This window comes from Sarcophilus harrisii, chromosome 6 (genome assembly GCF_902635505.1).
Source record: "Sarcophilus harrisii chromosome 6, mSarHar1.11, whole genome shotgun sequence".
NCBI classification, from domain to species: domain Eukaryota; kingdom Metazoa; phylum Chordata; class Mammalia; order Dasyuromorphia; family Dasyuridae; genus Sarcophilus; species Sarcophilus harrisii.
The window spans coordinates 241819700-241844881 of NC_045431.1; the positions used below are offsets into that span (position 1 = coordinate 241819700).

Sequence of the window (25182 nt, forward strand, 5' to 3'; positions counted from 1 at the left end):
CAAAACATCACAGCCATTTCTAGATAAGACTTCCTTCCACCAAACGCACCTTTTTCACAAAACTCACCCAAAATTGTGCCCCCAGTTCCCATCCCCCCCCCAATTCGGAAGAGGATCCCAGAACTCTTTCCAAAGCACCAGTTTAAGCTGGAACATTCCCAGCAGGCACAGAGTGCAACTTCCCCTTCAACAAGCCCCACAAAGCAGCAGAGGCTCCATGTAAAAATGTTTATTGTACTAATGTCTGGAATACAGGAACTTAAAAAAAATGACACCTCGACTCCAAAGTGACAGTGAGAGAGGCCCAGTCTCGGGGCCAAGCAGAAAGGGTTCCCCGGGGGCACTGCCACGTCCTGTGCCCCTCCCCCACTACTGCCAGCCTCGCCCAGCAGAAGCCCGAGGAACGACGAGGGGCATTGAGGCCTTACCAGCTGCTAGCAAGCGTGCAAGGAGAGGATGTCTGAGGGGCTCCCCTGTGACTCAGGAGCTAGGGTGCTCGGGGTATGGGGGCCTGGGGGGCTCCCAATTCAATTGAGGGCAGAAGGCTGAAGGCCCAGGTAGGGAGGAGGAAGAACGGAAAGGGGATTTGGAGGTAGGCTTGAAGTAGAGTTAAAAAACAGGCACATTATCCAACATCTCCCTCTGGCCCCCACACTGCTTGGATGGCCCCCTGATGCTTCCCTTCTCCCCACAAAACAAAACAACAACAAGGAGAAGGGGAATTGAGGAAAGAGAGTGGACGCACAAGGTAGAGAATCACTTTCGCCACTAAAGAGGCTGCGGAAGATGAGCCGGGAGGGAGGGGGCAGCACCAAGGGGCCGGGGGGCCCGAGGTCATGCCGGGCCCTGGGTGCCCTTCTGCTGCAGGGGCAGGAGGGAGAGGAGGTGGGAAAGTGGAGAGGCAGGGGGGAGCCAGAGAGCCCCCGAGGCTTGCCCAGCTTCCACGGTCCCTTGGGAATGCCCTCAGAAAGCAAGGAGGGCAAGCCCGAGGGGCAGAGCTGGGAAAGGAGTGAGCTGCCCTCCTGCTCCGGCGTGGAGGGCACAGCTGAACCCTGTGAGAAGCAGGGCCTGGGCCCAAGGCAGGCAGAGTGAATGCACTTTACGGAGAGCAAAGGAGCGAGGAGAAGCCGGGCCGTTCTTCCTAGGGGCAGCCTGTTTCCCCCATCTCCAGGAGGGGCCGGGGCCAGGCAGTGTCCGAGCTGCCAGGTCAGCCTGGCCTGCCGCCCCACACAACCTGGTACTGCCCTCCCTGGGCCTGCCAAAGAGGAGGACGGGAGAGGAGAAAGTGGAAAACGAGAGAGAGGTTCGAAAGAGAGCCCCGTCCGGGGGAGGGGCCTGGGGTGCCCGGGCTCCGGCCACATCAAGAAGAGTGCTGGTTCTGGTAGATGGAAGCCTTTTCCTTCAGCAGGTCCAGACACAAATGGCAGCTCCAGCTCCCTGCGGAGGAGAAGGACAGGGTTATGTTCGCAGGCGGCCCCAGCTGGGGATCCTCTGCCAAGGAGCTGGGACCCGGGGTCCAACAGGCCCGAGTTCTGCCCCTTCACTCGCCACTCACTGGGGCCCAGTCACCCCTACCCCTGGGGGTGTTTCTGGCAGAGATCCTGGAGCGAAAACCTGGGGCCTCACAGCCAGCACCTGAGGCAGCGTGTGGGGCCCGGATCCCTCTGTTTGCAGAGGGGTTCATGCTGGCAGCCAAGGGGTGGCCTCCTGAGCTGAGGCTCACGGCCCCCGCAGCCTTGAGAATCCCGCTGGTCAGCATTTCTACTGCAATTAAGTGCGTCCGCGGCCCTGGCTGTGAGTTCTGGACTCTCCCAGGAGGGACAGTCCCACGTCAGAGTTACCCCAGTCACTGCCACCCGCTGCTCTGAGAGAGGCCCCCTTGAAGCTCCCATGGCTGAGCCCTGCCCCAGGGTCTGCAAGAGGGCAGGCCCTGGAGGCCCAGAGGTGGATCCCCTCATCTTACACATGAGCTAAGGGGTTGGGCCAAGATTCGCAGTCGAGACCCGCTTGCAGCTCACACATGCAGAACCCCATCGGGGCAGGGAATGCCCGGCAGGATCCTGCTTCACCCTGCCCTTCTCTCCTCAGGGGCTGGGCAACAGACAAGGCCTTCAACCTGTTCGGGGCCCCCTGTCACCCCACTTCTTGGAATCACTCCGGGGGAGGCCGGGAAGCCTTTCCTGATGCCCCCCCCCATACCTGGGGGCCTTCTTCCCCTCCACCTGTCTGCACCGTCATGTGTACACCTGTGTGTGCTGCCCACCCCCCACAAACGTGGCTCCGTTTCTTTTTGTGCCTTCGTGCCTACTGGCGCACGCCAGAGAAAGGCCCAGGTCTCCTGGGGACACTCACCTTCGGGCGGCTCCGACATCGAGGGGGTGAGACAGTACATGTGATAGCCACGATCACAGTCGTCACAGAAGAGCAGCTGGTCCTGGGGGGACAGAAAGAAGGGGGGCAGGAAATGGGGGTGATCAGTGTGCCCTAATCAAGCCACGGGGCGGGGCAGTTGGGGAGGGAGGCAGCTGGCAGGCACTCACATCATTCTCTGAGGTGCCACAGATGTTGCAGCATTTGCACTCGATGCACTGCCAGCGGTAGGTCTTCACGGCAGCCATCATGACAGGGGTGAACTGGAGGCAGGACGGGTGCCCTGTGGGAATGGAAGGATCCAGGTGGAGGCCAAGAGGCGAGAGCAGGGAGGCCAGGGCCCCGGGAGCCCCCTCGGGACGTCCTGAGTCCTCCCTCCCTTGGTCCCCGGGGGCCGCCCCAGGAGGTACCTGAGCGGCCACAGTCAGAGCAGGACACCAGCTCCTCGGGCTGCCCCGTCTTTTTGTTGATCTTTGAGTCCCCCAGGCAGAAGTCACAGTAGTTGTTGGGCAGAGCCAGCCCGTCGGGGCCCTTCTTGGCTATGGGGCAAAGGACGGAGGTGAAGCCGGCTTGCGGGGCCTGCTCCACAAAGAAGGGCAAGGCACGAGCCGACTCCCAGGTTAGAGAGGGAGGGGGACGCTCCCCCCCCCCCAAATCCCGCCCCAATCGTCTCCTTACATTTCTGCTCCTCGGACCTCTGGGACACGGGGGTGGGAGGCTGGGAGTCCTCCTTGTCTTCTCCTTCCTCCTCCGCCAGATGGGAGTGAGCGTAGTGGTAACTGAGGCCGGGGCGGTTCTTGTAACGCTTCCCACAGACTGGGGAGAGGATGGACAGAGAGGCGTGAGCCCCCAGGCACCCCCTCCTTGCTCCCTGCAAAGTCCAGGCCTTTGGCAGGGTGCAAGGAGGCTCCCCCTCGTCCCTCCCCAACCCGGAACATCAGCTCGGCTCAGGGGCAGACCTCTAGTGGATGTTGTTGATGGCGGACAGTGGCGGGCCGGGCGCCTGCTCCCCCGGCCCCTTCCTCCCCCACCCCCCAGAGCAGGCCCCACTGATGCCCAACTGGCCGCCTCTCGCCTCATCCCCACCCAGCCTGGAGTGCTCCAGGCCGAGGAGAGGGGAAATGGGGGCAGGAGGCTCTCTGGCCAGGCTGCTACAAGAGGGCAGGGGGCAGGAGACCCTTTCCCAGGCACGCGCTCAGAACCAGGGCCCAAGAGCTCGGGGAACCCGCCAAACTCCCCACCTAAAGTGAACGGACCCAAGAGGTCCCAGGCAACACGACTGAGAGGAATCATGGTAAGGTAGGGGGTGGTTGGGAAGGCCAGTGGGGTTATTAGCTTGTCGGTGGCGGGTCCAAGGGGGAGCCCCATTAAGGGCCCGGCCTCAAGGGCAGCCGGGACTCAGGGGCTGCTCTCCTGCTAGCCCCCAGCCCCAGCAGATCGGGGGTGAGGAGAACAGGCACTGAGGGTCACTTCAGGGGAGAGGAGGCCCCCCTTCCGCCCACTGTAGCCGGTTCCCCTCGACTCTCTTTAGAAGCCATCCAACGCCAGGGCCCGGGTGCTAGGGGAGCAAGTCTGTGCACGACAGGTGGGGGCAGAGGCGGGTGCCGGGGACCGGGGGGTGCAGCGGAGCAAAGACTCCCTCCCTGTCCCCCCCAGCCCGCCGCCATTGCAGAGACTTTCAGACAGAAGACAGAGGCAGGAGGAGCGTCGGAGGAAGGAGCAAGGGAAAGGGAAACACAAAGGCAGAGCGCCGAGAGAGGACCACTACCTCTCTGGGGTGCTTTCGAGGTATGCTTTTGTTTGAAACTATCTGAAAGACAGAAAGAAAAGTCGTGAGAGGAAGGCCCGTACACGCCCACTCATACCCGGGCACCCACAGGCACGCTCACACGCACACACGACAGGAGCAGCAGCTGCAGCGGGAGAACCCAAGGGGAGAGAGGCCCCCGAGTGTGGGGGGCACTTGGAGGGACACAAAGGGGGGAAGGGGAGGCAGGAGGAAGACAGGACAGAGGAAGGAAGAGAGAAAACTGTGCATTAAACAAACTCAGGGGGGGACTCCCGAGGCGCTTCCTGTGCGGCCGGTTCGACGCCTCCCAGAGCTTGGGGGCCCCACGCGCCAAGGAGGGCACCGCTCAGGCAGCCAATGCCTCCCCCCGACAGGGGACCCATCCTCCCCCAGACTGGGCAGCACTCACTGTCACAGGCATAGGGTTTGTCCCGATCCTCCAGGATCGAAGCGTCCAGCTTCTTCCGGGCGTTGCTCACCCCTTTGCCCTGCCAATAGGAACGAGGAAGGCCCCTTAACCCGGCTCCCCGGCCCCAGGCAGTCGAGCGTCCCTAGTGTGGCCCTCTCTGTGCCTCGCACTGTGGGCTCCTAATGACTGTCTGAGGGACGGACAAGCTGGATCACCCTGCTGTGCTCCCCACCCTCACCCCCCCATGGCTCTGTGTTGGGGGCAGGGGCAGGCGGGGGCTGCCGGGCCCTTCTCCCTCACCTTGGCTTTGCCCTTGCCACGGCGTTTGGGCGTATCCTCCTCGTAGTCCTCATCGTCCAGATCATCCAGAAAGTCCTCAGGCTCTAGGATCCGCTGGGGGGGGGGGGGGGGGGGGGAGATTAGGATGGGTGGGAGAGGGGCAAGGATGCTGGGACACGACCCCCAGTCAGAATGCATGGGGTGGCACGGCCGGGGTTGCCGGGCACGGCACTTGCCCACTCTTGGCTGTTAGCCTGCCGATGGCAGACCAGTGCAACTGGCTCCCTTCCTGAGCTCTGCATTCAGCAAGCATGAAGGGGGAAGGCAGAAGCAGGGAGGAGCAAGCAGAGGGGGGTTGCCCAGAGCTTCCACCGGCTGGCCTGTACTCCCCCCCTGCCACCCCTTGCGTGGCCGGCAGCAGCCGGGCTGCCCCAGCTTCCCTCCTGTGAGGCTCCTGCAGCGTGGGAGAGAAACTGGTACCTTCCTTGCTCGGCTGTTAGTAACTGGGAACTCCCCCAGGCTATCGTCGTCCGCCTGCGGATTGGGGGCACCCCGCTTCTCAAGGGGGTCGGTGCGCAGGAGGGCCTCCAAGCTGCTTCCATCCTGGGAAATCAGTCCTTCCTTCTTCAGGGTCTGGTCTGTGTCTGAAAGGAGAGTCAAGCTGCACTGAGATACGGATGGGCGCTGGGAGCTAGGCCTGGGGACACTGAGATGGGCAATGGGAGCCAGGCCTGGGGACACTGAGGTGCGGATGAGCCCCAGGGAGACGTGCTGGAAGCCAAGGCCCTCCTGGTCCCAGAACCCCAGGCTCCAGGTCTGCCGTGCTCTCAGCAGCTCTCTCCACTTACCTGGCTTGATGGAGGGGAAGGTGAGGCGGGGGTCTTCGGGAGGGTGGGCACGGCGCTTTTTCCGCCAACGCCGAGCAGGGTACGAGTACAGCTGCCCTGAGGCCAGTCCTGTGGGGGTGAGAGGAGTCAGTGACCAGAGAAGGAGAACGCCCTCTGCACTAGCCCCTTACCCTGAGGCTTGGGGTGAGAGGTTCTGGACAACAGGTGGGAAACATTGAGAGTTGGGGGGGGGGAGTCAGAAGGAAGTGGAGTCGGAGGTACAGGAAGAAAGGAGGCCGGCAGGGCCCGCCCCCAGCCTCACCTGGCCCCCGGTGGCGCTTCTCCATCCAGATGTAGCAGTTGCTCTGGGCCACTCCGGTCTGGGAGTCCAGGAAGGGCAGGCGCACGCTCCGCTCGGCGCACAGGCGCGCATTGTAGTTGTGGCACTGCTCCATGGCATCTCGGTAGTACTGCTCCCCGAGGCTGCAGAGGACACAAGGGGCAGGAGACGGGGCTCACAAGCTGCTTCTCTGCTTCAAAGGGGGGGCTCGAGGGTCCGGCGCAAAGCTGCCCAAGGCTCTGGCCTCGGCCTTACAGGACACCCCCGGTCCCTCCGATTCAAGCGTCACTCCATGAAGGGCTCGCTGCCCGACCTGCCTCCATGGGGTCCTGGCAGCCAAGGCCCAGGCCGTGAATTGCCTTAACCCCACCCCCAAACCTAACCAAAAGGCCGTGGCAGAAAGGCCGCCAGCCGGCTTAATTCAATGAGCTGTAATTACTGTAATTGGAGGTAGGCCCCTTTTGGGAGGAGGCGGCAATGGGTCCACATCAGCCCGCTTCCAGAAACCAGCCTCCGCGTCTCTCCACAGAGAAGAAAATAGAATAAACAAGGCTGAGGAGCGCAGCTCCTTTGTTTCCACTGATGGGAACTGAGAGTGACGTTCGGGAGGAAATGGAAGGCGAGCCGGGAGATCCCGGGCGGGAGATGGGCCACACGGCTTTCTCCAAGAGCGAGGTGTAGGGGGGAAAGGGCAGAGTATGGGGCGGCGATCTGGGGAAGTCGGGCCCACAGAGCTCCGGCCAGAGCGCCCGGCACCTGAAGGCTCCCGCCAGCCTGGAGGCTCGGCTCCTGCTAAGCAGCCCACAGATAGAGGGCTGGCTGGTTTGGGGTGTTGGCTGCTGGTGGGCGGCTCCCTTACAGAAGCTCTTTCTCATCCATTACTCTGGGGAGAGGCCCAGCTCCTGAAGCCCATAGGGGACAGAGCACAACAGTGTCCTGGACGTGTCTCAAACTGAGAGAACACAGCCTGGCGAGGGCGCAGGGAGGACATCGTCTGTAGCCCCAGCAGATTGTGCCGGGAGGGAAGCAGCTGCCCCATGCTTGTGTGGGTACAGGAACCCAACCCAAGCCCACTCAGAACCCCCTGAATCCTCAAGGCGAGACGGAGGAGCCAAGGCCTGCCTCAGGAAGGGAGATGGCAAGCTTGCCCTGCCAGCCCCTCTGCCAGCACCTGGAGGGCTCCCCCTCGCAGCGTTCCGCTCCCACTTTCTTTCCATGCTCCCCTTAGAAGCTCTTCCCAGAGCAGCAGGGTGAAACCTGTGAGAGCTGCTCTGGCCCCCGCAGGGGGGGGGGGTGTCCAAACCCAAGGAAGGGGATGGGACGGGGGAGACAGGAAGGACAAAGTGGGGGATCAGTGCGATTCATCGGCCTGGGGAGAGACTGGGGAAGGGGGGGTGGGCAGATCAGAGAGAAAGAATGATGAAGGGGGTGGGGGTGCCTGAGAGAGCTCTGCACCCCCAAACCACTCCCGGAGAGGGAGAGCACCCAGCTAATGGCAGTGGGCATGCTCCCCCTCACCACAGAGGAAGGTCTCAGCCCCCCACAAAGCAAGGGCAGAGGGTTACCTGGAAAAACTCCCTGTACCCTAAAAATCTGGCACCTGGAGACCAGAAGGGATGCTGACCCTCTCCTGGATGCCATCCTCCAGGCCGCCTGCCATGCGGGCCGGCCCTCAGCTCAGGATGGGAGGGGGGCTTCCCTCCTCTGCCCCCTTCCTCTGGCCCATCCTGAATCTCTGCGCCCTCCCCATTTCACAAAACCCATCTGGCTGCTCTCGGGGAGGGTGATAACCGTGGGGATCCCGGGCCCTACTCTCCTACGGACCCCTTAGATAGGAGGGGCGGCGCCGGGGGTCTCCCTCCCCCACGTCCTCAGAGCCTTCGGGACCCCAAGGGGGCTAACGATGGAGGGGGCGAAGCAAAGGCACAGGCCGGCTAAAGGGTGACCACCCTCACAGGCCCTCGCCAGTGGGAGAGTGCTGACAGACCTGGGTTCGAATCCTGGCCCTATTCTCAAAGCCTGACTGAACCACGCTCCCTGCCTCAGTCTCCCCACCTGTCAAAGATGAGGCCGCACTAGACGGTCCCTCGGGCCCCAGCCCCGCGACCTCTCCCACCGACCCCTTCCGTGACCTTGGGCATGGCACAGTCCGAAGTGCCTCAGTTTACCCCTCCGTCGGATCGGAGGGCCAGGGCCGAACGGCTTGCCCGCTGAGGTCCCTTCCCGAGTGCCAGAGCTCGGGCCTCAGTTTCCCCCCGAGGGCGCGCCTGGCAGCAGCGGGCCCGCGCGCGCGCCCCCGCCGGGAGTGCTCGCGCCCGCGGCTGCCACGCGCCCCGTCCCGGCGCTCAACCGCCCCTGGGCCTCGGCCGGAACCGGCCTCCCCGCGCCTGCCCCAGCGGCGCCTCCGCGCAGGCCGCCGCCACGCCCCCCTCCGCAGACCCGGACCCGGGCCCGCCCCCCCCCGGCTCGGAAGAGACGGCGGTCGCCACTCACAGCTTCACTACATTCTCCACCACGGCCGCCATCTTCCCTCCTCCTCTCCCTCAGCCCGGGAGCCCCCAGGGCCGCAGTGCGCAGGCGCCCAGCCCGGAGCGCGCACCCCCGCGCTCCCGCGCGCTTCCCGCCCCCGCCCCGCCCCCGACGCCAGCGCGCAGGCGCGTGATCGGGAGAGCGAGGCCGCTTCTGCGCTAGCACGCAGGCGTCGGTCCCGGAGAGCGCGGTCTCTCCCCCGCCCTCACGCCAGACCCAGCGCGCAGGCGCTTAGCCTAAAGCATTGGCCCGACCTCCAAACGGAAGTGCTCTCCGCCTAGATTCATCATCGCACCCAACGCGCAGGCGCCGAAAAGGTCGGCCATCTTCCCCACGTCCCATTTCCCTCCATACCCCCCCTCCCCTCCCCAGCTCAGTTACGCAGGCGCAAGAAGGCAGGCGGGGGCCCTTTTCTCCTAACAGCAAGGCCTGGCCTGTATCTGGTAAGAGACCGAGACTTAGCCCGTGCGCATGCGCTGTTCGAGCCTGTTTCTATCTCTTAACGCAGGCGCGCTGAAAATCCAAGAAAGCGACAAAAGTCTCTGGGCCGCTAATGAGAGCGTCCAACTCCGGCCGAAACCTCCTGGGGTGTTTTTCCTTTCACCTCCATTGAGGACCCCCAGTTGTGGAAGGGACGGAGCGAGGAAGGAAAAATAGCAAGGGAAATCTGAACTTTTCCTCTGCAGTGGGCGAGAGTCACGGGGCACTGGGCTAAACGGGACGTATACAGAAGGGCAAACACCAGTCTGTCCCCTCAGGGTTGTCGTCCCCCTCCCCCCATCGACTCCTCCTTCCGGGAATTTGGAACAAATCTCTTCACTCTCCTTTGGGGATGCGCCTCTGCTAAAAGTTACATTGTATCAATTTTCTATGGTTTCTCCGCCCCGGTCACTCTGTATCTGCTTTGTATGTTTGTCTACAACAAACAAACATTCATCAATTTCGTTTCCGAATATAACCAGGGGAAAGGGGGCAAATGTTTAACAACCGGATTTTGCCGGAATTAAAAAAAAAAAGTTTGCCCAAACACTTTTAAGTGAAATCTGATTATTTACACTTTTAAAATCTAGCCAATCTAAAACAAACAATAAAATCGAGCTCCGATTTGTAAGGATTTCCGATTTCTGAGGCGCAAGAGCTCACCCTCGTCACTTTCCCCTCCCACCAGCCAGCCATCTCTTGTTAACAGAAAATTAAAAGTAAAGAAAAAAGTAAGAAAAGGCTTCAGACAAGCTAGCCATGCATTAACTGTGTCTGACAGAGCTACAATATCTACTCCCATAGTTCTACCTCTGTGCATTTTCTCAACTTTTCTCTGGGTGAAGCTTGGTTATTACAAACCTTTTTTTGTTTTTTCTGTTTACGTTATGGTGGTAATACTTTTTTTCTGCTGCTGCTTAATTCTACATATGCTCATTAAAAAAACTACTTCTTTTGAATTTTTGCACTTTTCAAGGATATCTTTTCTTCCAACTTATGTTAATCAATTTAAACCGATTTATAATCTTTAATTAAACAAACAAACAAATCTAAAGTTAAAGAAAAAGTTTTACTGATGCTCAATGGAGAGGGTGCTCGAACTTGTCAAGGGACCAGAATTGAATTCCTAGAAATAATGTAGCATTTGGGTCAACTTGGACAAGCCATTTTTTATTATACTTTTTATTTATAAGATATATGCACGGGTAATTTTTTAGCATTGACAGTTGCCAAACCTTTTGTTCCAACTTTTCCCCTTCTTCCCCCCACTTCCTCCCCCAGATGGCAGGATGACCAATACATGTTAAATATGTGGAAGTATAAGTTAAATACAATATAAGTATACATGTCCATACCGTTATTTTGCTGCACAAGAAGAATCAGACTTAGAAATAAGGTAAAGAATAACCTGAGAAGGAAAACAAAAATGCAGGTGGACAAAAATAGAGGGATTGGGAATTCTATGTAGTGGTTCATAGTCATCTCCCAGAGTTCTTTCGCTGGGTGTAGCTGATTCTATTCATTATTGAACAAATGAAACTAATTTGGTTCACCTCATTTTTGAAGAGGGCCACGTCCATCAGAACTGGTCATCATATAGTATTGTTGTTGAAGTATATAATGATCTCCTGGTCCTGCTCCCTTCCCTCAGCATCAGTTCCTGTCAGTCTCTCCAGGCATCTCTGAAATCATCCTGTTGGTCATTTTTTACAGAACAATAATATTCCATAACATTCATATACCGCAATTTATTCAGCCATTCTCCAACTGATGGGCAGCCACTCAATTTCCAGTTTCTGGACACTACAAAGAGGGCTGCCCCAAACATTCTTACGCACACAGGTCCCTTCCCCTTCTTTAAAATCTCTTTGGGATCTAAGTCCAGTAGTCACACTGCTGGGTCAAAGGGTATGCACAGTCTGATAACTTTTTGAGCATAGTTGGACAAATCATTTTAATGGTGATTTCTCTGGACCTCAGTTTTCTCACTTGTAGAATGAGGATTTGGGGCCAGATGACATCTAGGGTCCCTTTGAGACCTAGATCTAGAATCTTATGAGCTTTTGCTGAATTTGATCTACTTTCAAGCTCAGGGAGATTGGATTCGAGGCCCTTTGGCCTTCATCCTGCATTGTTGCTGAGGGCTAACTTGTGCCTTCCCTCCCTCTGCCTCTCATGCTTCCCTTCCTTGGACTCTGGCTAGGTAGATCAGGATAGGGGTAGCTCCCTTAGATATACCAAGATAGGGAGGCACTGCTAGGCACACCAGGATAGGCTCTGGCCAAGTTTCTGTCACTGGTATCTTCCTTTCCCCAATCTATGACGTTTACCTTTTTTTTACTGCTAAAATTCTGCCTTCTAGCTAGAGTCTCCCTCTAATGCCAGTGTCTTCTTTCTGTTATCTCCAGTTTCTCCTGTATATAGTTTGTTCAGAGTGTTTATTGTCTCCCTCATTAAACAGTAAGCTCCTTAACAGTAAGGAGTGTCTTTCATCATCCTCAGCATTTAGTACAGTACCCATCATATAGTCCAGTATGTGCTTAACAAATGTTTTTATTGACTGTTCTAGGAACAAAAATTAATCCATACTCTAGTATTCCTCGAAAGGATGAGTTCCTAGATTGTTTGTACAATAGACTCTTCTCATCATTCTGAAATCCCTCAGGCTCAAATGACCCTCCCTGAGCCACTATGAGTGTTTTCCCCTTTATTAGAATGGGGAAACTGAGATCACAGAATAACAAGAATCCCCCAACTAGGAATCCATTGTGTCTGCTCCCTATGTCCCCCAAGTAGAATTAGAAAATATGCCACATTTAATCTGAGTGGAGAAATCCAAGAAAAAGTCACAGTGAGTTGTTTTTGCCAGCTCAGTTTAGTTTAGGGAGACAGATAAGAGGATGTACTCCAGTGTTGTAGACTAGGACAAGAGGAGGTCCTGGACCTAAATGGAAGGACAGGAATAGATGTCAATTGGTAACATCCCAGCTCACAGATCTAGGTCACAGATCAAGGTGAGTACAATCAAGTAGGATTTATACCAGGAATGCAGGGCTGGTTCAATATTAGGAAAACTATCAATATAATTGGCCATGTTAATAACCAAATTAACAAAAACCATATGATCATCTCAATAGATGCAGAAAAAGCATTTGATAAAATCCAACATCCATTCCTATTAAAAACACTTGAGAGTATAGGAATAAATGGACTTCTCCTTAAAATAATCAGTAGCATCTATTTAAAACCAGCAGTAAGCTTCATATGTAATGGGAACAAACTGCAACCATTCCCAATAAGATCAGGAGTGAAACAAGGTTGCCCACTATCACCATTACTATTTAATATTGTATTAGAAATGCTAGCTTTGGCAATAAGAGTTGAAAAAGAGATTAAAGGAATAAGAATAGGCAATGAGGAAACCAAATGATCACTCTTTGCTGATGATATGATGGTATAGAGAACCCCAGAGATTCTACTAAAAAGTTATTAGAAACAGATCAAGGTGAATTTAAGGGGGGACCTGTACTCAGGGATGGTATTTTGGGGTAAGGAGCAATTGAGGGCTGAGTTGATATAGTTAGCACTCAAGTTCAGAAGCCTGCAGCAGTGATAGGGTGGCTCAGATCTCAGGAGCAGAGTAGATCTCAGTTCTAGCTTCTAGCCCAACCTGCAAAAGAATAACCAGAATCTCAGACTAAAGTCACTCAGAGCTTTCCAGATGGCAGTTATGGAATGATTTCAGCAGTATCTACTGTTATTGGGACCCAAACCCTGGTCAAGAATTTACAGAGCTATGACTTGGGGTGGAGTGAGGTTAGGAGGAAGCAATTAGATTTTGCTTCAGATTAGACCCCTTTGGGAGCAATGAAAACTTGTGGGTCTCCAGCTTGAATTGTCCCTGAGATGCTAGAATAACACAATATTCAGTATTCTAAAAAAGCAACAGGGCCAGTCTACATGTTCCCTCCAGAGATACAAAAAAAATCTGACCCTATAACAAACCTTTAGTCAGAAAATAGGCTAAAAAATGAGAAAAAAGGTTCCCACCATAAAAAACTATTATGGTGACAGGGATTCTGTCACAAAAACAGAAGAAGAAAATAACTTCAAAGAAAAACATAACCTGGATACAAATTCAACTAGAGTTCTGGGAAAGGATTAAAAAAAAAACCAAACACACATGTTTACAAATGAAATGAGAACTGTGGAAGAAAGAATTAAAAAGGGAATTAACAGCTTGGCAGAAGAGACACCAAATCTGCCCAGGAAACAAACTCCGTGAAAATTAGAATGGACAAATCTAGTTAATTAAGTTAAAGATATATGCATAATGTGTATGTACATATGTATAAAATATCCAGAGAGAACGAGCACTTAACAGATCAGCAGGAATGGGCAAAGTTGAGATTTGCCCAGATATCATCCAGCCTCCCTGAGTGGACCAGAAGGAGCTGGAAGAACCTGGCTTTGAAGACCAGCTCTGCCATCCAATGGCTGTGTGCCCTGAGCAAACATTCTATTCATTCTATCCACTTGATCTCCCTAGACCTCAGGTTCCGCATCTGTATAGTGAAGGATTTATATCAGATAATTTTGAAGCCTCCTTTAAGCTCGATTCGTTATGGAAGAGCGGTATACAGTGAAGTTGGGTATATCATTATTATTAGCATTTACCAAATGAAGAAATTGAGTCCCAAAGACATAAGGTGAATAGAATGAATAATGCTGAGTCTGGAGTCGGGAAGACTTGAATTCAAGTCTGCTTCAGGCATTACTAGCTGTGTGACCCTAGCCAAGTTATTTAAATGCTATTTGCCTCAGTTTCCTCCTCTGTAAAATGGGGACAGCAGCATCTGCCTGGCAGGGTTGTTGTGATGATTAAATGAAATAATTTTAAAGTTCTTGGCCCAGTGCCTCACACATAGTAATCACTACGTGATTTTCATTTGTAAACATGTTTTTTAAAAAATCCTGTCCCGGAACTCTAGTTGAATTTGTATCCAGGTTGTGTTTTTCTTTGATGTTTTGAAGTTATTTTCTTCTTCTGTTTTCGTGACAGCATCCCTATTAACATAATAGTTTTTTATGTTGGGAATCTTTTTTTCTCATTTTTTAGCTTATTTTCTGACTTCAGACCATAATAATCATTATAGAAATGTTAGCTAGTATTTAGTACTTCTAAATAGGAGAACTTGAATATAAACTGGATTTGATGACTTCGAAGGTCCCTTGAAGTTCCATTTCTAGCCTGAGGTCAGATGCAAGAATAAGTTTTGGAATTGGAAGGGATCTCTGGGTTTATCTCGTCTAATCCATACATGGTCAAAGATCTGATCCACAAGGAGTCAAACAACTTTTACTGGAAGACTTCCAGTGATGGGGAACTCCCTATTTCTTGAGGAAGCCCATTCCATTGGCAGATACTCAAGATGAATTCAGGAAATTTTTCCTCACACAGAACAGAGTTCTCTCCCCTCCCTGTTGTTCTTGGTTCCACCCTCTAGAGGGCATTTCAACCTGTTTTAACTCTTCGTGACCACATTTTGAGATTTTCTTGGCAGAGTTACTGGAGGGGTTTGCCATTTCCTTCTCCGATTCATTTGACAGATATTCCTTAGCCCTTCCCCATGTTGGTCACTTTTCCCTTGGATGCTTGCCAGCTGCTTAACATCCTTCCTAAAGTCTGGCGCCCAGAACTTAACATATTACTTCAGCTGGAGTCTGAGTGGGGACCCTTACCTCCCTTCTTGACAGTAGAGCTCTTTTGGAAGCTTTAAATATTTTTGTTGATATATTCTATTTTTATGTCACTTACATTTCCCACCATTATTCCCCCTCCACTTCCAGAGAGCCAAAGAATAAAAAAAGAGCAAGAAAACAAAATTCAGCAAAACTAACCAAAGAGTAAAGAGTCACAGGTACAGAAATATTCAGAGCAGCAATTTTTGTTATAGCTAAAAAATGGCCCCAATGTGGTTGCCCACAGGGTAACCACATCGAACTATTATTATCCAAATGCAATAAGGAATGATGAAAAGAATTTGGAGAAACTCTGGGAGGCTCCTAAGAACCAATGCAGAGAAATAGTAAGCAGCACCAAAAGATGAGATACAGAATGATTACCACAATGTAAAGGAAACAAGATCGGCAGACTTAAAAAAAAAAAAAAAAAAAAAAAAAAGGAATCTACTTATGACTTCAGAGGACTGGGGTTGAGCATTACTCCTAGGTCCTGGGACAGAAGTGGTGGACAACAGGTGTGGAACGAGGTATGCTTCAGAGAACCAATGTGTTGATATGTATTTTATTTTTATTTTATTTTTTTATAAATATATAATTTTTATGATTTATAAATACATAAAGTTTATGAATAAAATTTATTTTTATTTATTTGGGCTCTTCCCATTACAGGGAAAGGCATTTAGGAAGCAAGTTAAAGCATTAACAGGTATAACTCAGCCCCTGAGAAGCGCATGGAGAGGATGAGAGAGCAAAGGGACAGTGGGTGTCCTGCATTCAGTAATCGGATTGCAATTATACCTGGGCTGACTCTCTAGTCAGACACTAGGGGGCACTAAGAGCCCCAGGTTGGTCTGATTAGAGTAGTATTGAATGAAGGAACCTTTGATCCAACCAGCTGATTTTTATAGGTGGGGAAAATGAAGTTCACACAAAGAGACACAGCTGGTTGGGGATAAGAGCCCTGGACTTCTGACTCCCACAGTTTCATGCTATGGTTCCAGGATCCAGTGTATTTCTAACCTCCACCGACTTTGGTTTTAACTAAACTGGTCTCCTTGGCATCCTTAAACTCATCATTCAGCCTCTGGCCTCCACGCTTTTGCAAAGGCCACCCCCCAGAGGAGTAAATTCTTGCCACCCAAGATCTGTCAAAGACTTAACATCAGAAATTGGGATCCTATTAGCTCCTGTGATTCTAAGATTTTAGAGACCATTCACTCCAAGTCCTTCTGTTTGCATAAGGAGAAACTGAGGCCCAGAAAGGGTACTCGGCAAGACTCACAGCAGGCCTGTTCCCAGACCTGCCTTACCTGCCTGGATGTCAATGGCACATGTTCTCACTGCCTGCCTGACCCACCTCCTTTCTTGGGGGATCTCTCTGCAGCATCTTTGCTTTCCCAAGGAATTCTTCCTTGCATCCCACTCACGCTCGTTGGTGAGATTTGTCATTCTTCTGCCTTCATTACTGACGTTTTGAGTAAGTTACTGAAGTAACCCTTTCCCTCATCCTCACACTCCAAGGCCCTTTCATGAATGTCAACTTGAGAGACCCCATAACTTCCCACCATATCCCATTGTCGGTAGATTAGATCAGATCTATGATTTCCCCCGGGTTCTAGCTTCAAATTTCACCTTCAGAACTGGACACTGAGTGGATGCCCATCAGCTGGAGAATGGCTGAATAAATTGTGGTATGTGAATGTCATAAAGCATTATTGCTCTGTAAGAAACAACCAGCAGGATGCATACAGAAAAGCCTGGAGAGACTGACAGGAACTGAACCTAAATGAAGTAAGAAGAGAACACTTTACAGAGCAACAAGATTATATGACAATCAATGCTAACGGTCGGGGCTCTTTTCAACCGCGAGGTAATTCAGGCCAGTCCCAAAGGTCTTGTGATGGAAAGAACCATCTGCACCCAGAGAGGACTGTGGAAACTGAGTGGGAACCACAACCCAGCATCTTCACTTTTTGTTGTTTGCTCGTATTTTGTTTTCTTGCTCATTTTTTTCATTTTTGATCTGGATTTTCTTGAGGATGATCATTGTGGAAATATGTATACAAGAATTGCACGTTTAACATATTGGATTACTCGCCATCTAGGGGAGAGGGTTCGGGGGAAGCGGAGTAAAAATAATTATAAACAAGATTTTGCAAAGGTGAGTGTTGGAAATTGTCTATGCACGTTTTGAAAATGAAAACCTTTAAAAAAAATCCCACCTTTCCCAGGAGGCCTTTCCTAATCTCCTTTAATTTTAATGGCTTCCCTCTGGTGATCATCTCCAATTTATCCTGTATAAAAGCTTTGTTTGAACATATTTGTTTCTATGTGGTCTCCCTGTAAGATTATAAGGGTCTCTTTTTTCCCCTGAGGCAATTGGGGTTAAGTGACTTGCCCAGGATCACACAGCTAGGAAGTGTTTAATGTTTGAGATGAGATTTGAGCTCCTCCTGACTTCAGGATTGGTGCTCTATCCACTCATCACCCAGTCGCCCTGATTATAAGCTTCCTAAAGCCAGGGATCATCTTTTTGTCTCTTTTGACCTTTTGTACCTGCAGTACTTAGTACAATGCCTGGTAGATATTACTTAGTAAGTGCTCACTGACTCACACAACCAGTTAAGTATCAGAGGCTGGATCTGAGCCCCAGAAGCCAGTATGTGCCAGAGGTAACTTCCTGGCCCCCAGGCCGGCTCTCTGGCTGCTTGCCCCAAGCTCCAACAAATTACTTGTTCCAGAAAGAGGAGCTCAGTGTTGATCCATCCCCCTGAATATGTTTCATGGACAGGCAGACAGACATACTGCATTTGGACAGTGAGCTGAAACCAGATGGAGAGCTGGGAAAATATGGCAAATCGGCATAGAAGTAGCTAAGAAGGGCTTGAGTGGTCATAGGGGTTCCTGGCAGGTTGGAACGCTCCTTTGAGAGGGCCTAGTAGCCAACTAGGGCCCCGAAGGACCAGCTTCCCCCTGCCTTAGTCTGGTCCATTGGGCCCCTGATAACTGTGGATCTCGGGAAGCTCACAAAGGCAATGAGGCGGACTCCCGTGGCCTCAGGAGGTGTAAGGAGCCCTGCGTTTGGGCTCAGAAGGGGCAAGGGGGCCCTTCACCAGGCTGTTTGCCCATCTATGGATGTTCTGGTTTAATACACCTCCCTGAACCATGGCCCCAGAACCTGAGCTTCTTGATGTGGTCTGGCCACGGAAGAGTAACAGGATGATCTCTAGTCCTGGACACCAAAGTGCCTCCTAATAAGGCCCACGGGGCAGTTGCTTTCAGGCATGGCTGATTCTTTGTGACCTCATTTGGGGTTTTCTTGGTAAAGATACTCAAATGGCTTCATTTCCTTCTTTAGCTCATTTGACAGATAAGGAAACTGAGGCAAATAAGGTCAAGTGACTTGCCTAGGGTCACACAGCTAGTAAGTATCTGAGGCTGGATTTGAACTCAGGAAGCTGAGCCGGACTCCAGAATAAGTATCACCTAGCTATTCACTGAGCTTGTGGTCCACTAAACCTTTACATTTTTTTCAGACTACCGTCCAGCCTTCCCCTTCCTGGGCTTGTGCACCTTTGAGAAGCCGGCCATTGTGGCCCCTCCCCAAGTTTTGTTAAAAATGGCTTCCCATCCCCCTGCCGCGCCTCCTTCCTCAGTGACAAGAGGCCCATTCAAAGGGATCATCTCAAAACGAAAGCGATTCTCAGGTCAGGTCAAAGCAGACTCTGGTAAAAAGCGCAGGGCAGCTAGGTGGCGCTCCAGAGGTCAGAGCACCAAGCCTGGAGTAAGAAAGGAGTCTTCTCGAGTTCAAATCCAGCCTCACTTACTAGCTGGGTGACCCTGGCAAGGCCTCGGTTTCCTCATTTATAAAACGAGCTGGAGCAGGAGACGGAACCACTCCAGTATTTTTGCCAACCCTCCTGCCCCACGTTGGGGTCACAATGAGTCAGAAATGACCGAACAAAAGTAGAAAATCACAACTCCTGCTCCGGCCCGGTGCCGGCTCCCCGCCGAGAGCTGGGCACCCCGATTAGTCTGTCAGGGAAGGAATGGTGGCCATGCCCAACGCCACTGCCAAGCACATTCTCTCAGTCAAGCCACACGGGTCAGCTCAGGGCTAAGGTTTCTGGGAACTAGATCTGGTTTTGGAGCCAGTTCTGCAACTTACTAGCCACAAGCCAGGGCCAGCCCTCCTCCCTTCTCTAGAAAAGGAGGCTGGACGTGACCCCTGTCAGGGGCCGGAGGCCTAGCACCCTGGAGCGAAGAGGGCACCAGCATTTGCATACACGTCTCCCGATAAACTGGTTTCTTTTAAAAGGCCTCCCGGCCTTATTTCCTGGTCTTTTGGCAAGTGAAGAATCGCCCAGATTCATGTGTTACCCACAAAAAATGGTGGCGCTGACAAATTGCCCCCAAGACACGGCACAGAAGCCAAATGGCTAAGGAGGTGGTGGCCAGGGGGTGGGAACCCATGCCGGATTCCCATGAAGTGTGAAGACATTTGGTTGGTGGGGCCTCTGGGGGGATTTGTGGGAGGCCATGGCTGTCCTGGCCTCCAGAGAATTCCCACCATTGGGTTAGCTTGCAGTTAGATTATACCCAAGAGCAGTTTCATTGCCCCAGTGAGCCTCCAACCAGCCCAACCTCCTCTACCTCCAGGGCTGCCCCGAGGTCTGGGACTCCTGAGCAAAGCCAGAACACACTGGTGGCTGTCATCCGCTCAGGGATTAGGGGGCACCTAATGCGGTTGGGAGCTTAGCAGGATCCCACAGAGCAATGAGCAGCTTAGCTGGGAGGAGGGACAGGCTCTCTGCCTGCTGGCGGAGACAGGAAACTCCCCAAAGAGAGGAGGAGGATTCTGGGAAGCCTGCCTGGTTCAAGGGCAACACAAGGCATTGTAAGGTGTACAATGCTGGGAGGGACTGGTGGCTTGCCCAAGCAGGTCCGAATGCAGTCTGTGCCCCACAATCTGACCCACCTTTCGGTTCTCATCTCATTTATTGAGGAGACATTTATTAAATGCCTACTGTATTCATGGCCCTGTATACGCTAGGGAAAAAATAAAGGAAAAAGCTAGGATTCTTGCCCCAGGGAGCTTAGTCCCGACTTAATGTGCTTATTGGGTGTCTGCAGAGCTGTGGGGTTTAGGGGAAAAGTCCTCCTTGGTAAAGCGAGCTACGCATCTCCATTCTGTTTCGTGCTTCTGGCAAACCCTGTAAACCTGAGCCTCAGTTTCCCTCATTTGTGAAATGGGGGGACAACTTCTAGATCCTATGACCAGAAGCAGGGATTGTGCCTTCTGCCCAGCGGGCCAAACCCTTGATATCCGGCACTCCCTTGATGTCGGGCACTAAATCCAAGTTAGTTGGACTCAAAGCAGACCTGAGACAAGGGACAGGGAAGGAGACCGAGGTGGAGGAAGCTGTCACCAATCCAGCATGGTTTATTGCCATCACAGCTCACTCTAAGTCAAGGTCAGGGGGAGGGAAAGGGGCTGACACCGTGCTCATATTGCCTGCAGAGTCTTTTTCCAGGAGGTAACTAGAATCTAGAGTAAGGGTACCCCCCCCTTTTTACCCAGAGCCAGGTGGATTCCCACAATCCTTTGTGGAGCCTCCTCCATCCTGCAACTACCTCTGGTCATCCTGGCTCTAACCGAGGCAAGGCAGAATTGGGTCTCCCCCAACCACACAGTTTGCTGGCCGGGGTGCTTGAGAATGGAGCTGAGGAGCTCTCCGGAAGAACGGGCTGCTTTTCTGGCACCTGGCTGTCCCAAAGTGCTTTTCTGCTGCTCTCTCTTGAAAGGTCATTGTTCCCATGAGACAAAGTGGGGGGAAACTGAGGCGCAAGAGCAAGAGATGATCTGCCCCCCGATCCCAGAGGTAAAGGCTTGGGGAATCCATCCCATGTCCACATCTTGCCTCCCAGGGCCCAATGCCCTGACGCGGTCCTGCCCGTCCTGGGGCTTTATGTGGGGATCTCCACTCTGTCTACGTCTTGGTGCTGGTCCATGATCTGTAGGACGTCGTCCAGTATGGAAGGGCCCAGGTCCACATGCAGGGAAAGGAGGGAGCTGGCTTGGGACAGGAAGGGCTCCTCGGGGCCCTGCTCAGGCAGGAAGCCATTCTGGGGAGACGAAGTCTCTTGAGTCCTCCAGATCTGCAAGCCCTCATTCTCCTGGGAGGTCGGCAGGGAGGTCTCCAGGTGCAGGCGCGGTGGCTTGGGCGGGGCTTGAGCCGAGGGCAGGGTGAGTGCCTGGGGCCCCCCAATGACCGGGAGGGAGATGGCGTTCTTGAGCAGAGGGGAGTGCCCGTCGGAGAGCCCCAGGGGCTCACAGACTGTGCTGGTCCGGGCAAACTGGAAGGGGAGGTTGAAGGTGCCATCTTCCTCCTCCTCCTCAGGCCCCTCGCCCACTGTGCCAGGTAGCAGGTGGAACTTGCCCTGTAGGAAGGAGATGTCGCCGAACATGTCGCCCTCGCCGCCGCTGCCGATGTGGATGGTGTGGCGGAAGTCGCCCAGCGGCGGACTTATCATGTCCGAGGACAGCAGGTCACGAAGCTTCTCCTTCTTGCCTTTGCGGTTGCCCCGCTTCAGGTAAATGGGCACCTTGGTAGACATATCACCATACCACACACGGAGGGCCCGGTACGGCAAGAACTGGCTCCCACGACCGGCTAGATTTCTACTGGACTGTGGGGATCCTCAAGCCTCCCTACAGCCCTTGAGGATCCACCAATGGCAGCTGGACCGAAAGGGGGCAAGGGCTAAGCTGAACCAAAGTCACTGAATCGAGGAAAAGTTTAAAAAATTAAATTCTAAAAATGGCCGAGGAGCAGTGCGGCGGCAGCGGCCTTTGCGGCTGGTGGGGAGGCAGCTCTCCTGCCCGGCTCCCTCGGCGGCAGGCGACTTTCTCCTGGACCCACGGGGCTGGAAGCTGGCCCACTCTGCAAGAGAAGAGGGAGAAGCAGGTGAGGGTTTGCCCAGCCAGTGGGGAGCTGTCCCCAAACATCCCAGGTTTCTCGTCCTGGCCCCTGGTTACCCAGTAGTGAGAGGGAGCTCACTCCTAGAACGATGGACCTTGGAACAACTTGGGGGAGGGGAGAGGCTGTTGGAGGCAGACCTTATGGATCGCACTCACCCCCTCATTTTTAAATTTTGTTTTGGTTAGTGATCACACAGCTAGTAAGTGTCAAGGGCCTCCTGATCCCAGAGCTGATGCTCTCTCCACTGCCCCACCTAGCTGTCTACCCCTGCATTTTAGAAGAGGGACCCGAGCCCCAAAGAGAAGGGACTTGCTTGAGATAACACTGGCAAAGCTGGAACCCAGCAGACTCCCAGCTCCTTCCACCAGCTATTACCTCCTAGGCCCCAAGTATACGTCCTACACAGCAGCACTTCTGTATGACCTGCCCACCCAGATGGGGGACTCCCAGAGGGCTCAGCTATCTCCCACAGGGGCAGCGAGCCCGGAGCCTCCTTCAGCACCTTCCGCCCCAAAGTCCTCATTGGAATGGAATCGCAGGAAGAGATCAGAAATGTGCGCCAGAATAGACTCCCCTGATGAGGACTAAGTGGGGACCAGTACAAACTCAATGGGAGGCGGAGGCAGAAGGGCCAGGCCCTGTACCCACAGAACCCCTGAAATCCTGTCCCAGCACCTCCTGGGAGGGACCTGCCTCCTCCCGCTCCCCTCAGCAGCCCGGCCTGTAAGAGTCACCCCAGATCTTTATGGTGCTCCCCTCCTTAGCTCTAGAGCCAGGAGTTAGGGCCAACTTCCTGCCCACCCCACGAGGCAGGTGGCAATCTCCTGGCTCAGCCGAGGCTCTCACTGCGTTCCCAGAGATGGAGCGTTTCCACAACAAACTAAGACCCTGGGTGGGCAGAAGTGCTTGCCAGACAGCTGCCTCATTCTGGGCCAGATGTGTCCGCCCATTTCCAGATGTGAGGCTGAACAGGGAAAGAATGGGATGGGGAGCCCTGGCGACCAGTGTCTCCCAGGCAGGTCTTGTCACCTGGGTCACACCTGATGACGGAGGGGCCATGGAAGCCACCGGGCTCTGGGGGAGGGCCGGGCGGCCTGGGTTTGGGGGACCTGGACCGCTCCCCTAACTCTGAGCGACCCCAGGAAGTCCCGTTCCCTTCAGCTCCCTCCGTAGGGCTCAGACCAGCCTCAAGTGCAGCCGGTCCTTGTCCGATACCCCAAAGCTTTATGGACGAATGTTAATGTCTGTCCCAGGCTGACCTGGAGCCCCCAGGCCGGCTTCCAGCTCCTGCCAATTTATCACCGAGACAGGTGGGAGCTCTGGGAAGCTCCTGACTCACCCGGGGCTGTAAAACTGGACTCCTCAGCTTCTGGGCCCCTCCCAGCCCTGTCCTGGGAGTCTGACGATGGCCCCACTAGGGCGAGCGACTCAGAGGTCACGGACCCAAACCCCCTGTTACAGGGGAGGAAACTGAGGCTCAGGAGCCCAACTCCCTTCAGCAAACCGCCCGCAGTTAGTTATCTCGCTCACGTGCCCGCGCCCCAAGCTTCCTTAGGTTCAGTCTGTCTCCCCTTCCTTCCCTGTCACTCACTCACTCTGACCCTTAACTCCCCGGGGGCTTTTTCAGGAGGAGAATTTCCCGGCAGCGACTCGGGGTTCCCCTGCGGCCCGAGCTAAGCGGCTAAGCCGGAGGCCACTAGATGGCGCCACGCGCCCCCCAGCACGGAGTGCTCCGCGATCGGGGAGAGAGTTCTGGCTCCCGGTCCTTGCGGGGTCCCACCCTGGGCGGGAGCGGGTGATGGTGAAGAGCCGGCTCCGGCTGCGGGGCTGCGGGTTCGAGTCTGCCCGGACCTTTTCCCAAGAGCGGGGGTGAGCAGACTATAAGACCCCCACGGAAGGAAGGAGGAGGGGGGCCGGCCCTTCACCGGCCAGGCTCGGGAAAGGAGGGACGCCCCGGCGCCTGAGCTTCCCGCGGGGCTCGGGGCTCCGGCACTGAGGGAAACCAAGGAGCCCCCGCTCGAGGCTTCCTGCTGGGACAGCAGCCCGAGGGCCCCCAGCCCTCTCCTCTTGGGACGCCCTCACGCCCCGAACAGGGCGCTGCCAGCCCTGCCCTGCCCCGCCCGGCCCCGCCGGGATCCCTTTCAGGGCAAGGCTAAAGATAGGCGCCCACCTCACTCAGCCTTTTCTAAAAATACGGGGCGCGCTCCCCTCCCCCCGGGGCCGGACGGAGGGCGGGGGGCGGCTCTTAGCCCAGCCCGGGCCGGGGAGCAGGAGGGGCTGAGGGGCGCGCGCTGGTCCCCGAGCTGGGAAAGGGGCGCGGAGCCCCCCGGGAGGGAAGGAGCGAGGCGGCGCGGGAGGACGCAAGGCACGAGCGGGACCGGGGAGGCCAGGGAGCGGGACTCTAAAGGGCAGCAGCAGGGACAGAAAAAGCTGGAGGGGGCTCCGGGGGCCCAGCGCTCCTGTCCCGCCGAGCGACATCCTCCCCCCCGCCGGGATTCGGACCGGGCCGGGCTCCTCTCCAGCCCGGGAAATTCCGGAGCCGGCGTGGGGGCCCCCCGGAGCCGTCCCCCCCCCCCCCCCCCCCCCCCGGCCCCCCCCCCCCCCCCCCCCCGCCCCGGCCGCTCTGCCCCGGGCACTTACGCGGACGCGCTCGCGGCCAAGCGGGGCCGTCCCGGGCCGGGGCCGAATCGGCGGAGGAAGGGCGGCGGTGGCGGCGAAGACCCTCGGCAGCTGGGAGCGAAATGTTCCCAGGCCCCGGGCCAACGGCTCCGCCCCCGCGGGCCCCGCCCCGGCTCCCCGACGAGCCTATGGCCGCTTGGCTCTGGCCCGGCCCGGCCGGACCCGGCCCGAGCCGGCTCCGCCCCGCCAGCTGCCGCTCCGGGCTGTCCTCCGCCCTGGCCCTGAGGTGGGTCCATGTGGGAGGGGAGGGAGGGGGGGGACAGAGCAGGAGGGAGCGCGGGGGCATCCATCCCAGCTCGCGGCAGCCCCGGCGCCGCTCCGAGGATCCCCGGGGCCCGTCGCACTGGGGAGCGCGGCTCTTCCGCCGTCAGTCAGTGTCAGTCAGTGTCAGTCAGTCAGCTAATGTCAGTCAGTCTGTCAGTCATGACTCACAAAGCGTTTCCTCGAATTCCACCTTGCCCCTGCACCTGGTAAGTGCCCTGGGTGCCAGACTAGGGTCTGGGGTCCCAAACGCTCCTTGCCCCAGGAGGATTTGAGATTCGGGCAGGCGGGGTGAGGGTTCCGGGAAGCACTAAGTAAAGGAATAGGTCGGGACCTCACTGCCGCCTCTGTGTAGGCTCTCTGGCCTCTCCAGTAAGTGACTGGAGCAGGGGCTCTCCCACGGGGCTCCTGAAGGTCAAATGGATTTTGGTGGTACTGCCGGAGCTGACGGCTCCCTGTGTCTCACATACAGGCTCTTTAATAATTGAGGA

At 54.8% G+C, this 25182-nt stretch overlaps 2 protein-coding genes across 4 annotated transcripts; both read right to left on the minus strand.

Annotated features, from left to right (window-relative positions):
• Positions 1-214: 214 nt before the first annotated feature.
• Positions 215-8604, minus strand: DPF2 (double PHD fingers 2). 3 transcript variants are annotated; one of them, XM_031941392.1, is made up of 12 exons: positions 8508-8604; positions 5997-6157; positions 5696-5803; positions 5328-5491; positions 4869-4961; positions 4569-4647; positions 4139-4180; positions 3049-3186; positions 2781-2909; positions 2541-2653; positions 2353-2434; positions 215-1437 (listed from the first exon to the last, which is right to left on the minus strand). In XM_031941392.1, exons 1-12 carry the CDS (start codon positions 8537-8539, stop codon positions 1361-1363), a joined length of 1218 nt encoding a protein of 405 aa, XP_031797252.1. In that variant the 5' UTR covers positions 8540-8604; the 3' UTR covers positions 215-1360. The 3 variants fall into 3 exon arrangements, with proteins under 3 accessions (XP_031797252.1, XP_031797254.1, XP_031797253.1); XM_031941394.1 differs by lacking the exon at positions 8508-8604 and adding an exon at positions 8070-8262; XM_031941393.1 differs by lacking the exon at positions 4139-4180.
• A 10019-nt stretch (positions 8605-18623) lies between these two features.
• Positions 18624-24491, minus strand: CDC42EP2 (CDC42 effector protein 2). Its single transcript, XM_031943332.1, has 2 exons — positions 24392-24491; positions 18624-21712 (listed from the first exon to the last, which is right to left on the minus strand). The coding sequence occupies exon 2, from the start codon at positions 21384-21386 to the stop codon at positions 20736-20738; it is 651 nt and encodes a 216-aa protein (XP_031799192.1). The 5' UTR covers positions 21387-21712; positions 24392-24491; the 3' UTR covers positions 18624-20735.
• Positions 24492-25182: the final 691 nt, after the last annotated feature.

Excerpts from the sequence above, each read along its gene's own strand:
- CDC42EP2 (XM_031943332.1), bottom strand. The coding sequence starts at position 21,386 with ATGTCTACCAAGGTGCCCATTTACCTGAAGCGGGGCAACCGCAAAGGC.
- DPF2 (XM_031941392.1), bottom strand. The coding sequence starts at position 8,539 with ATGGCGGCCGTGGTGGAGAATGTAGTGAAGCT. Across the intron at positions 3,187-4,138 it reads CTCGAAAGCACCCCAGAGAG|TCTGTGGGAAGCGTTACAAG; the intron begins GTAGTGGTCCTC and ends TCCTCTCCCCAG. Across the intron at positions 2,654-2,780 it reads CTCTGACTGTGGCCGCTCAG|GGCACCCGTCCTGCCTCCAG; the intron begins GTACCTCCTGGG and ends CCATTCCCACAG.